The sequence below is a fragment of the Anomaloglossus baeobatrachus genome, chromosome 8 (assembly GCF_048569485.1).
Source record: "Anomaloglossus baeobatrachus isolate aAnoBae1 chromosome 8, aAnoBae1.hap1, whole genome shotgun sequence".
Classification (NCBI taxonomy): Eukaryota; Metazoa; Chordata; class Amphibia; order Anura; family Aromobatidae; genus Anomaloglossus; species Anomaloglossus baeobatrachus.
The window spans coordinates 205,257,792-205,269,948 of record NC_134360.1 but is presented as its reverse complement, the minus strand read 5'-3'; the positions used below and the strand labels follow the sequence as shown (position 1 = coordinate 205,269,948).

The window sequence follows — 12,157 nt, the reverse complement described above, 5'->3', positions numbered from 1 at the left end:
AATTATTTTCCCGTCTTCTCTTATTTCCATAGAGGGGACGGTGTCATATAGGTAAATGCATTTGTACACAGGTTCCTGTTTAAAAGGAGACTGATAAGAAAACACCAAATATCTCTGACGCAATGGTATTTTAGAGGAATTTTAAGGACCGTACTCCGAAACACAGAGCAAACAATGGAGGAAAGTTTGGAGAGGCCTCCGGGGAAAAGAATGGAATTTCAGGAAGTGCGAGCAACACACCTCAATAGAGAGGGGGAGAGGACGGCTAAATCCTCAGCATTCACCGCGCTGCATAGTTATGACAAGTAATTATGTATATTCACATAGAAAAGGCTGCCAGATGATGATAACCCGCCTACAGGCCTACGGGGGCATGTGCACCGCCATGTTTTTGTGTGTGTCTGAAAGAAAAGATGACAATGTCAGGACAGAAAGTGTCCAAAATGCTCCATCAGCCTCATAATAGTGAATTGCTCTGTTGGGGTTTTCATGGTAATCTTTTTTTTTTTTAGGGGGTGCTTAAGACAGAAACACCAACTCTCTGCTGAGCGGAGGGCACCATGTGTGAACATAGCCTTAATCTGCAATAAAAGCCTGACAGATGCCACAAAGAGGTGGAACTGGTTACCCAGTTGTGCCAGAAAAACAAATATGTGAACAGTGACCAGTATTTAAAGGGAACCTGTCAATAGATTTGGTGACTATATGCTGCGGCCACCACTAGTGAGCTGTTATATACAGCGTTCCAGTATACAGTATATAAGAGCCCAGGCAACACTGTAGAACATAAAAAACACTTTTATAATCAGCTAAGGGGCAGACCGGTCCAAAGGGTGTCGCTAATCTCCAGTCCGGCGCCTCCTCCCTGCGTCCAGTGTGCATGACTCGTCCTACGTTGAGGTCCTGCGCAGGCGCACATTGAGCTGTCCAGCTCAGGGCAGATCAAAGTATTGTAGTGCGCATGCGTGGGCGGTCTTTAAACCTTTCCTCACGACTGCGCATTACAGTACTTTGATCTGCCCTTAGCTGGCCGATCAAAGTGCGCCTGTGCAGGAACGCAACGTCAGCCTGCGTGGATGACGTAGACGCGTCATCCATGCAGAGCTGGGTAGAAGAAAAACAGCAATCGCAGCAGAAAGGCGCCGGACCGGAGAGAGACGACCCTCATTGGACCAGACTTCCCCCTAGGTGAGTGTTATAAAGGTGTTTTTTATGTTTTACAGTGCGACTTGTGCTCTTCTATACAGCATGTTAGAATACTGTATATAAGAGCCCACTGGTGGTGGCCGCAGCTTATAGGCCCCAAATCTGCTGACAGGTTCTCAAAGTTTACAGCAACTTTTAAACTTTTAACTTTTAAACCCTTTTAAAGGGAATCAAGTGACCGCTATATCCCCAATCTGTAGAGATCCTAAAAGGTGGAATGAATAATCTGTAAAAATGTTTCGTTAGAACAATTTTTTTTTTACCGAAAGGTATTAACAGTAATTTGCAATTTTAGGCCTCACCTTCAGCTCCAGGATGTTTTAAGACTCCAACAGGCACCATGACCGTAGGAGGTGGGGAACTGAGGGCTCCTGAAGCCTGAGCCTGTTGCATTGGGGGTATCGTCGAGCAGTACTCAGCCGGGTTGTTTGGATTCGGGCTCTGAACTGATGCACTCATCATATTTTCCCATGCTTGGGCTGAAACAAAAAATAAAAAACAATTAAAAGAGGTTGTCCACCTATCCACAAGATAAGTGATAAGATCACCGATTGTGGGGATCCACCCACTGGGGCCTGCGACAATCGGCAGAAAGGGGAGTTGTTAGGGAATAATTGGAGAGGCGGCCGGGCATGTGCACTGCTGCTCCATTCAATTCTACTTTGCCGATTGCCGCAGATCCCACTGACCAAAAAGGCACTGCTAAAAAACGTGCTTGGGGCATGGGTGGTCATTCCTTAGTAAGGTGTTTGGCATAGAGTGTGAAACAGGCAAGGGAAAAAAAATTTCCATGTCTGACCAGGTGAATCCATGATAGTGGTTGTGCTTGGAGTTGTATTTTTGCAATAGATAAGGCAGGGGCAGGAGATCCTTCTCTACACCACTACACCGCAGTGCCAATGCCATGCAGTCTGTAATGCAGATGCACATCAGTGGATATACAGGGGTTATTCATTTTTATTCCATAAGCCACACTATCTTCAGAACACCTATAGTACAAGACGAGGACATCACTTACCATTGATGAGCACCGAGTGGCAGATAACGCAGACGCGAGCCTCTTTCTTATCCATGTACAGTAGTTTGCATTTCAGGCTGCAGCAGGCAGCGCAGAAGACCTGGAAGAGACGATATATAAGCTTACTGCACTGATATTTATGAAGAGTCAATCGACATCTGAAAAGTTCAAAAATTAAATATGTGGCAGTAAATGTACCATGGTGTGACTTAAGCAGGAGATGGAGAGAACAAGGTGATTTTCCTGCGAAAGAGGTCAATTAAAAGGTGGTTTATTAGATCTACGTGTTTCGAAGTCATCTGATGACTTCGGGATCAAGCCACAATAAAAAAACAAAAACATTAACAGTATATAAACAGGTTGTAATAACAAGCATTTTAAAAAAAAGTGCTAAAAAGGACGAGTTCTATCAGGCACCGCAATTGTCAGGTACAATAAATTTACCGTATATACTCGTTTATAAGCCGAATTTTAAGACAAAAAGCTAGGAAAACTTTATGACTCCATCATAAGCCTAGGGTGGGAAATGCAGCAGCTACTGTAAAATTTCAGAAATAAAAATAGATGCCGATAAAAGGTAATGTGCTCATCCTTGTCTCCTGTAGTAATGTGCCCCATCCTGTAGTAATGTGCCCATTCTTGTTCCCCATCCTGTAGTAATGTGCCCATTCTTGTTCCCCATCCTGTAGTAATGTGCCCATTCTTGTCCCCATCCTGTAGTAATGTGCCAATCCTGTAGTTATGTGCCCATCCTTGTGCCCGATCCTGTAGTAATGTGTCCCATCCTTGTGCCTTGTAGTAATGCACCCATTGTTTAGTAATGTCATATTATCCCCAATTATGCCGTTGTTCACATACACACACAAAAAAAAAAAGATATTCTCACCTGTCCTCCGTTCCTGCGGTGTCCTCTTACCTGCTTCTTGCAGACTGCACATAGACCCCTCCATGATCGTGTCCGGTGCACGAGGCCGCCGTTGCTGTCATCGCTTTACTTAGGTGGAATGCTTTGCAACAGTGGTGCCACAAAGCATTCAACTGAAGTAAAGCAATGACAGCAGTGGCTGACCCGATCATTGAGGGGTGCTTCTTGCAGACCGCAGGCACACAGACCCCTCCATGATCGCGTCCGGTGACGCTGCTCTCTGCCGTCATCACTTTAATGCACGCCCCCTGACGAAGGTTTACACCGAAATGCGCATTGGGCGCATTCCACTGCAGTTATTGCTATCTTTGAGTAACATGTAAGTCTTGGATTGTTGTTTATCATATGTACTTGTCTTCTGCATAATTGGTTCTGGGCGGTGCTCGTGCCCTGTGCACCACATGAGCGAATGGTGGATATATATTTCTACGAGTGCATGGAGTGTCATGTGTTCTACGACCCAGGCTTGGAAAAATCCATGTGGTATTTTCATTATATACATTCTTGAATCCGCTTGTGTGCATGTGAGGATTATTGGAGTTATAACTCCTGCATTGTATGGATATTGAGCACTGTTCTTTGTAACCACCACTATTTCAGTTCTATATGGAAGTTCCACTCCGTTGCTGAGCATGGAATTTTTGCTCACCAATATATGAATAGTGCCCTTATCCTATATACCTTATCCTCCGTACACTGTAATTGTGGATGAAGGATATTCTGTATGTTTGTACCATCATTTCATGGACTGCTCCATGTTCTGTATTTGGAACCACTTATGTGATCTTTTTATGGTCACCATATACATATAAGGATATTTAAGATTTATATTGTAATCTATGGACATTGATGCCTTTTTGATATAGCGATCTATGGAGAATGGTCTCATATTTTCTGGGCACGTGTTCCATGTTTTGAGCCTGGAGTAGTTCATGTGTTTTATGGATATTGAGCATTTGGTCATTGTAACCATTATTTTCTCAGTATTATATGGTAAGTTCTATTTTTTGCTGAGCATGTAATTTTTGCCCACTAAATAAGTGATTGTGCCATCATTCCATGGACTGCTCCATGTTTTGTATCTGGAATCATTTACGTGATCCTTTTATTACATATGGTCACCATGTGCATATTAAGATTTACATTGTACTTTATGGACATTGATGTCTTTTCGACATAGCGATTTATGGATAGTGGTCTCATACTTTATCCTCTGGGCACGTGGTCCATGTCTGAGCTTGGAGTAGTTCATGTGGCCTCCACTGTATCTTTAACATTGTACTCTCTGTGTGTGCATGTATGGATGAGTGAGTCCAGCAAATCAGTAAGGGATATTTGATGAATAAATATTTCATACCCTAGGCAGATTGTATTTTTGAGGGTACTTATGTGTTCACAACCTTGACTCTATATAATGCCTTGCACAATTTGTGCATGATAACTGTAGTGATGTATACCGGGTTTGACTCCCCTCACCTGTCCGCACTTTTATTATTAATAAAAAATAAATAGACCTTTTGATCGCCTCTTGTTCTTTGTTTTTGTCCTATTGTAATAGCGATTTGGTCTTATATTGTGGTCCTTATTCTGCATAATATATTACATTGTGCTGACTATTTATTATCGTTATGCAGAATCTATGTATGCCATTTCTTACTCTAGTTGAATGCTTTGCAGAGCCGCCGCCACAAAGCATTCAACTGAAGTATAGCGATGACAGCAGCAGTGGCCCCAATCATGGAGGGGTCTATGTGTGGTCTGCAAGAAGAAGGTAAGAGGACAAAGCAGGAACAGACGACAGGTGAGAATAATGTTTCATGGTAACCTCACTCTAGTATAAGCCGATGGGGGCGTTTTCAGCATAAAAAAAAAAATGAGCTGAAAAACTCGGAGTATATAAAAGGTAATTATTTTTTTTTGTTTTCAGTGTCTAGTTTATTATAAAAAAAATAAATAAATAAATGAAAAAAAGAGCAAAATAATAATGTTCGCATAGAATTTAAAAAAAAAATATGTATGAAAAATAAGAAAAAAATGTTAGTTATTTGTAGGAAGCAAACTCACTAAAATAGAAATACCGTATTTTTCGCTTTATAAGACGCACCTGATTATAAGACGCACCCCCAAATTTGGTGAAGGAAAAGAGAATTTTTTTTTTTTAATGTTAAATGGGGTCCATCTTATGCCAGTGTCCGTCTAACAAATCATATAGGGTATATGTCCCTCATAGCCCCCCCATCCTAAAATTAGCCCCCCTTAATCTGGATATGGCCCGCTTATATTGAATATAGCCCCCTTGTGATAGCACACGTTCCCCTGTGCTGCCTATGGCCCCTATAGATCGCACAAGTCCCCCTGTGTTAGATATCGCTCCCATAGTGCTGCCCATGGCCCCTATATAGATCGCACAAGTCCCCCTGTGTTAGATATCACCCCCATAGTGCTGCCCCTGGCCCCTATATAGATCGCACAAGTCCCCCTATGTTAGATATCGCCCCCAGGCTGCTGCCTATAGTAAAGAAGGGAATTTTGTTTACTTACCGTAAATTCCTTTTCTTCTAGCTCCAATTGGGAGACCCAGACAATTGGGTGTATAGCTTCTGCCTCCGGAGGCCACACAAAGTATTACACTTAAAAGTGTAAACCCCTCCCCTCTGCCTATACACCCCCCCGTGCATCACGGGCTCCTCAGTTTTGGTGCAAAAGCAGGAAGGAGGAAACTTATAAATTGGTCTAAGGTAAATTCAATCCGAAGGATGTTCGGAGAACTGAAACCATGAACCAAAGGAACAATTCAACATGAACAACATGTGTACACAAAAAAACAACAGCCCGAAGGGAACAGGGGCGGGTGCTGGGTCTCCCAATTGGAGCTAGAAGAAAAGGAATTTACGGTAAGTAAACAAAATTCCCTTCTTCTTTGTCGCTCCATTGGGAGACCCAGACAATTGGGACGTCCAAAAGCAGTCCCTGGGTGGGTAAAAGAATACCTCGGTAAAAGAGCCGTAAAACGGCCCCTTCCTACAGGTGGGCAACCGCCGCCTGAAGGACTCGCCTACCTAGGCTGGCATCTGCCGAAGCATAGGTATGCACTTGATAGTGTTTCGTGAAAATGTGCAGGCTCGACCAGGTAGCCGCCTGACACACCTGCTGAGCCGTAGCCTGGTGCCGCAAAGCCCAGGACGCACCCACGGCTCTGGTAGAATGAGCCTTCAGCCCTGAAGGAACCGGAAGCCCAGAAGAACGGTAGGCTTCCAGAATTGGTTCCTTGATCCACCGAGCCAAGGTTGACTTAGAAGCCTGCGACCCTTTACGCTGGCCAGCGACAAGGACAAAGAGCGCATCCGAGCGGCGCAGGGGCGCCGTACGAGAAATGTAGAGTCTGAGTGCTCTCACCAGATCCAACAAGTGCAAATCCTTTTCACATTGGTGAACTGGATGAGGACAAAAAGAAGGTAAGGAGATATCCTGATTGAGATGAAAGGGGGATACCACCTTCGGGAGAAATTCCGGAACCGGACGCAGAACCACCTTGTCCTGGTGAAACACCAGGAAGGGGGCTTTGCATGACAGCGCTGCTAGCTCAGACACTCTTCTAAGTGATGTGACTGCTACTAGGAAGACCACCTTCTGTGAAAGGCGTGAAAGAGAAATATCCCTCATTGGCTCGAAGGGTGGTTTCTGAAGAGCCGTTAGCACCCTGTTCAGATCCCAGGGTTCTAGCGGACGCTTGTAAGGAGGGACTATGTGGCAAACTCCCTGCAGGAACGTGCGTACCTGTGGAAGCCTGGCTAGACGCTTTTGAAAAAACACAGAGCGCCGAGACTTGTCCCTTAAGGGAGCCGAGAGACAAACCCTTTTCCATTCCGGATTGAAGGAAGGACAGAAAAGTGGGCAAGGCAAATGGCCAGGGAGTAAAACCCTGATCAGAGCACCAGGATAAGAAGATCCTCCACGTCCTGTGGTAGATCTTGGCGGACGTTGGTTTCCTGGCCTGTCTCATAGTGGCAATGACCTCTTGAGATAACCCTGAAGACGCTAGGATCCAGGACTCAATGGCCACACAGTCAGGTTGAGGGCCGCAGAATTCAGATGGAAAAATGGCCCTTGAGACAGCAAGTCTGGTCGGTCTGGTAGTGCCCACGGTTGGCCCACCGTGAGATGCCACAGATCCGGGTACCACGACCTCCTCGGCCAGTCTGGAGCGACGAGGATGGCGCGGCGGCAGTCGGACCTGATCTTGCGTAACACTCTGGGCAGCATTGCCAGAGGAGGAAACACATAAGGTAGTCAAAACTGCGACCAATCCTGAACTAATGCGTCCGCCGCCAGAGCTCTGTGATCTTGAGACCGTGCCATGAATGCCGGGACTTTGTTGTTGTGCCGAGACGCCATGAGATCGACGTCCGGCGTTCCCCAGCGGCAACAGATCTCTTGAAACACGTCCGGGTGAAGAGACCATTCCCCTGCGTCCATGCCCTGGCGACTGAGAAAGTCTGCTTCCCAGTTTTCTACGCCCGGGATGTGAACTGCGGAGATGGAGGAGGCTGTGGCTTCCACCCACAGCAGAATCCGCCGAACTTCCTGGAAGGCTTGCCGACTGCGTGTGCCGCCTTGGTGGTTGATGTATGCCACCGCCGTGGCGTTGTCCGACTGAATTCGGATCTGCCTGCCTTCCAGCCACGGCTGGAACGCCTTTAGGGCTAGATACACTGCCCTTATCTCCAAAACATTGATCTGAAGGGAGGACTCTGGCTGAGTCCAGGTACCCTGAGCCCTGTGGTGGAGAAAGACCGCTCCCCACCCTGACAGACTCGCGTCCGTCGTGACCACAGCCCAGGATGGGGTTAGGAAGGATTTCCCCTTCGACAGAGAAGTGGGAAGAAGCCACCACTGGAGGGAGGCCTTGGCTGCCCGAGAAAGGGAGACGTTCCTGTCTAGGGACGTCGACTTCCTGTCCCATTTGCGGAGAATGTCCCATTGAAGTGGACGCAGATGAAACTGCGCAAAAGGAACTGCCTCCATTGCTGCCACCATCTTCCCGAGGAAGTGCATGAGGCGCCTCAAGGGGTGCGACTGGGCTCGAAGGAGAGATTGCACCCCTGTCTGTAGTGAACGCTGTTTGTCCAGCGGAAGCTTCACTATCGCTGAGAGAGTATGAAACTCCATCCCAAGATATGTCAGCGATTGGGTCGGTGTCAGTTTTGACTTTGGGAAATTGATGATCCACCCGAATCTCTGGAGAGTCTCCAGGGCAATGTTCAGGCTGTGTTGGCATGCCACCCGAGAGGGGGCCTTGACAAGAAGATCGTCTAAGTAAGGGATCACCGAGTGTCCCTGAGAGTGTAGGACTGCTACCACTGTAGCCATGACCTTGGTGAAGACCCGTGGGGCTGTCGCCAGGCCGAAAGGCAGTGCCAAGAACTGAAGGTGTTCGTCCCCGATGGCGAAACGCAGGAAGCGCTGATGCTCTGGTGCAATCGGCACGTGGAGATAAGCATCCCTGATGTCGATTGATGCTAAGAAGTCTTCTTGGGACATTGATGCGATGACGGAGCGGAGAGATTCCATCCGGAACCGCCTGGTTTTCACGTGTCTGTTGAGCAGTTTTAGGTCCAGAACGGGACGGAAAGATCCGTCCTTTTTTGGCACCACAAACAAGTTGGAGTAAAAACCGTGGCCCCATTGCTGAAGGGGAACAGGGATCACCACTCCTTCTGCCTTCAGAGTGCTCACCGCCTGAAGAAGAGCTTCGGCTCGCTCGGTGGGTGGAGATGTTCTGAAGAAACGAGTCGGAGGACGAGAGCTGAACTCTATCCTGTAACCGTGAGACAGAATGTCTCTCACCCATCGGTCTTGGACATGTGGCAACCAGGCGTCGCAAAAGCGGGAGAGCCTGCCACCGACCGAGGATGCGGTTTGGGGAGGCCGAAAGTCATGAGGAGGCCGCTTTGGGAGCGGTTCCTCCAGCGGTCTTCTTAGGACGTGACTTAGACCGCCATGAATCGGAGTTCCTCTGACCCTTCTGAGGCCTGTTGGACGAGGAGAATTGAGATCTGGCTGAGGGCCGAAAGGACCGAAACCTCGATTGTACCTTCCGTTGTGGAGGTCTGTTTGGTTTGGACTGGGGTAAGGACGAGTCCTTTCCCTTGGATTGTTTAATGATTTCATCCAATCGCTCGCCAAACAGGCGGTCGCCAGAAAATGGCAACCCGGTTAAGAACTTTTTGGAAGCAGAGTCTGCCTTCCATTCACGTAGCCACATGGCTCTGCGGACTGCCACCGAATTGGCGGATGCTACCGCCGTACGGCTCGCAGAGTCCAGGACAGCATTCATGGCGTAGGACGCAAACGCCGACGCCTGAGAGGTTAAGGACACAACCTGCGGAGTAGAGGCACGTGTGACTGCATTAATCTCAGACTGACAAGCTGAGATAGCTTGGAGAGCCCATACGGCTGCGAATGCCGGAGCAAAGGACGCGCCAATAGCTTCATAGATGGATTTCATCAGGAGCTCTATCTGCCTGTCAGTGGCATCCTTGAGTGATGCACCATCTGCCACTGCAACTATGGATCTAGCCGCCAGTCTAGAGACTGGAGGATCCACCTTGGGACACTGAGCCCAACCCTTGACTACGTCAGGGGGGAAGGGATAACGTGTGTCATTAAGGCGCTTTGTGATGAAGTCGAGGGAAGCTCCCAGCGAGCCCGCTTAGCTGGTCTGGGACTGCGGTCCGTGTCGGAGTCCTCACCGTGGGACCTATGAGCCGCCCCAGGAGCACTTTGCTGCTCCAACCGAGGAGGGCCTGGGGTCAATGATTCAACTGTGCCCGGGGCCTGTGTTACCGGTCTGGACTGCAAAGCTTCCAGTATCTTAGCAGACTATTTATCCATAGTCTCAGACAGTTTGTCAGCGAATACTGCAAACTCTGTCCCTGTCACCTGGACAGTGGAAGCAGGTGGTTCCACCTGGGCCGGGGGTCCCACCAGTGGCAGAGGCTCCGGCTGAGTGAGTGTCACAGGGGCCGAGCATTGCACACAATGAGGGTAGGTGGAACCTGCAGGTAGCATAGCCGCACATGAGGTACAGGTTGCAAAGTAAGCCTGTGCCTTGGCACCCTTGCTTTTTGCGGACGACATGCTGTTGTCTCCTCTTAGAGCAACTAGTGAGGGTATATAGCCAAAAGCAAATAGTGCGGCCGTACAGAGTAAATGTATACAATATAAGCCTATAAGTATACACTTCGGCACCCAGGGGGGCCAGCACCTAGTAACAGGTGCGGCTTACCGACCGCCCGCAGCGGTTGTGTGACCACCAGATTCCCTGCCCGGGCCTCCCAGAGCTGTGGAGCTCGGTGTTGTCTCCCCTCTGCGATTCTCCAGCGTCTGAAGTGCTGTTAGCAATGGCTGCCAGCGTTCTGAGAGGAGGAGGTGGCCGTGGGCGTGCCTCAGAAAGTGCAGGAATCTGGTGCCCCACGGTGCTCAGTGAGGGGGGAGGAGGATACGAAGTATGCTCCAGCCCTCAGCGCTGACGTCCAGTGCAGCGTCCCGCCCTTACCCCTGACTGGCAGGCCCGGGGGCGGGAATATGCGGTACTAGGCCGCAAAAGCCGGGGACTAAAGTTATAAGCGCGGCCGGCAAACAAGCGCGGTCAGCGCGGTAGTCCCGGCGCACCAACACACCCAGCAGCTGCTGCAGCGTCCATAACACAGGCGCTCTATGCGCCGTCCCCAAGGGGACACAGAGTACCTCAGAGTAGCAGGGCCCTGTCCCTGATGATACCCGGCTCCTGTCCAGCAGATTCCCTCAGGGGCTGTGGAGGGAGCACGGTCCCAGTGCCTGGTGACCGTTAGGATCCCACTTCACCCAGAGCCCCTAAGGGATGGGGAAGGAAAACAGCATGTGGCTCCTGCCTATGTACCCGCAATGGGTACCTCAACCTTAACAGCACCACCGACCAGAGTGGGGTGAGAAGGGAGCATGCCGGGGGCCCTGTTATGGGCCCTCTTTTCTTCCATCCGATATAGTCAGCAGCTGCTGCTGACTAAATTGTGGAGCTTGCGTGCATGTGTGCCTCCTTCGCACAAAGCATAAAAACTGAGGAGCCCGTGATGCACGGGGGGGTGTATAGGCAGAGGGGAGGGGTTTACACTTTTAAGTGTAATACTTTGTGTGGCCTCCGGAGGCAGAAGCTATACACCCAATTGTCTGGGTCTCCCAATGGAGCGACAAAGAAATAAAACACTCTTTCCTTACCTCCTCCAGCGCTGATCTCCCTCCTGTCTTTCTCCGTGCTTCTGTTCCTCCACTTCCTGGTTCTAGTGCCGGTCATGTGATCGGCACAGCAGACTGAGATCTCTGCATGCCTGATCATAGTGGAAGCAGGGACACCCCGGAGAGAAACGCTGGAGGAGGTAAGTAAAGCTTTTTTATTTTAAAATGAGTAGCAGCACGGGGGCCATATCTAACACGGGGGGGGCATGTGTGATCAAAGGGGGGTGCAGAAACAAATAATATGCACTGCTCCCCCAGCCCGTCAGTGCGGTGCGATTTCAGCACCACCAGAGATGGACAGCGGCTGTGCACATTATATGAGCGGGAGCAGGAGATCAAACGCTGCCGTCGCAGCGTTCGCCTGTTCCCACCTCCCCTGGACCCTGTAGTGAGTGTGTGTGTGTGTGTGTGTGTTATATAATAAATTATATATATATATATATATATATATATCCCCTTTAAATTCGGCTTATAAGACGCACCCCCTACTTTTCCCCAAAATTTGGGGGAACAAAAGTGCATCTCATAAAGCGAAAAATACGGTAAGTAATTGCTTATGTGTTCACAGATGCCCGTTAGTAAATAAAGATATAAATTACAAGGAACTGTATATATTTGTATTCACTGTCATCATTCATGGAATAATAAAGGAGTTTATTTTTATTATTTGATATTGTGATTTATTAATTTTTGGGTAAAAGTGTTATACTGTGTTATACTGTAGTGTGCATAGA

General features: G+C 48.5%; 1 protein-coding gene across 1 annotated transcript in view; it reads right to left on the bottom strand.

The window, feature by feature from the left end:
* ZFYVE9 (zinc finger FYVE-type containing 9) overlaps window positions 1-12,157 on the bottom strand; it is a 163,474-nt gene that overhangs the window by 118,016 nt on the left and 33,301 nt on the right. The window contains exons 4-5 of the mRNA XM_075320087.1: window positions 2,225-2,324; window positions 1,509-1,685 (exon numbers count right to left, since the gene is read on the bottom strand). Coding sequence (XP_075176202.1) covers window positions 1,509-1,685; window positions 2,225-2,324 — 277 coding nt within the window. The remainder of the gene's footprint in view (window positions 1-1,508; window positions 1,686-2,224; window positions 2,325-12,157) is intronic.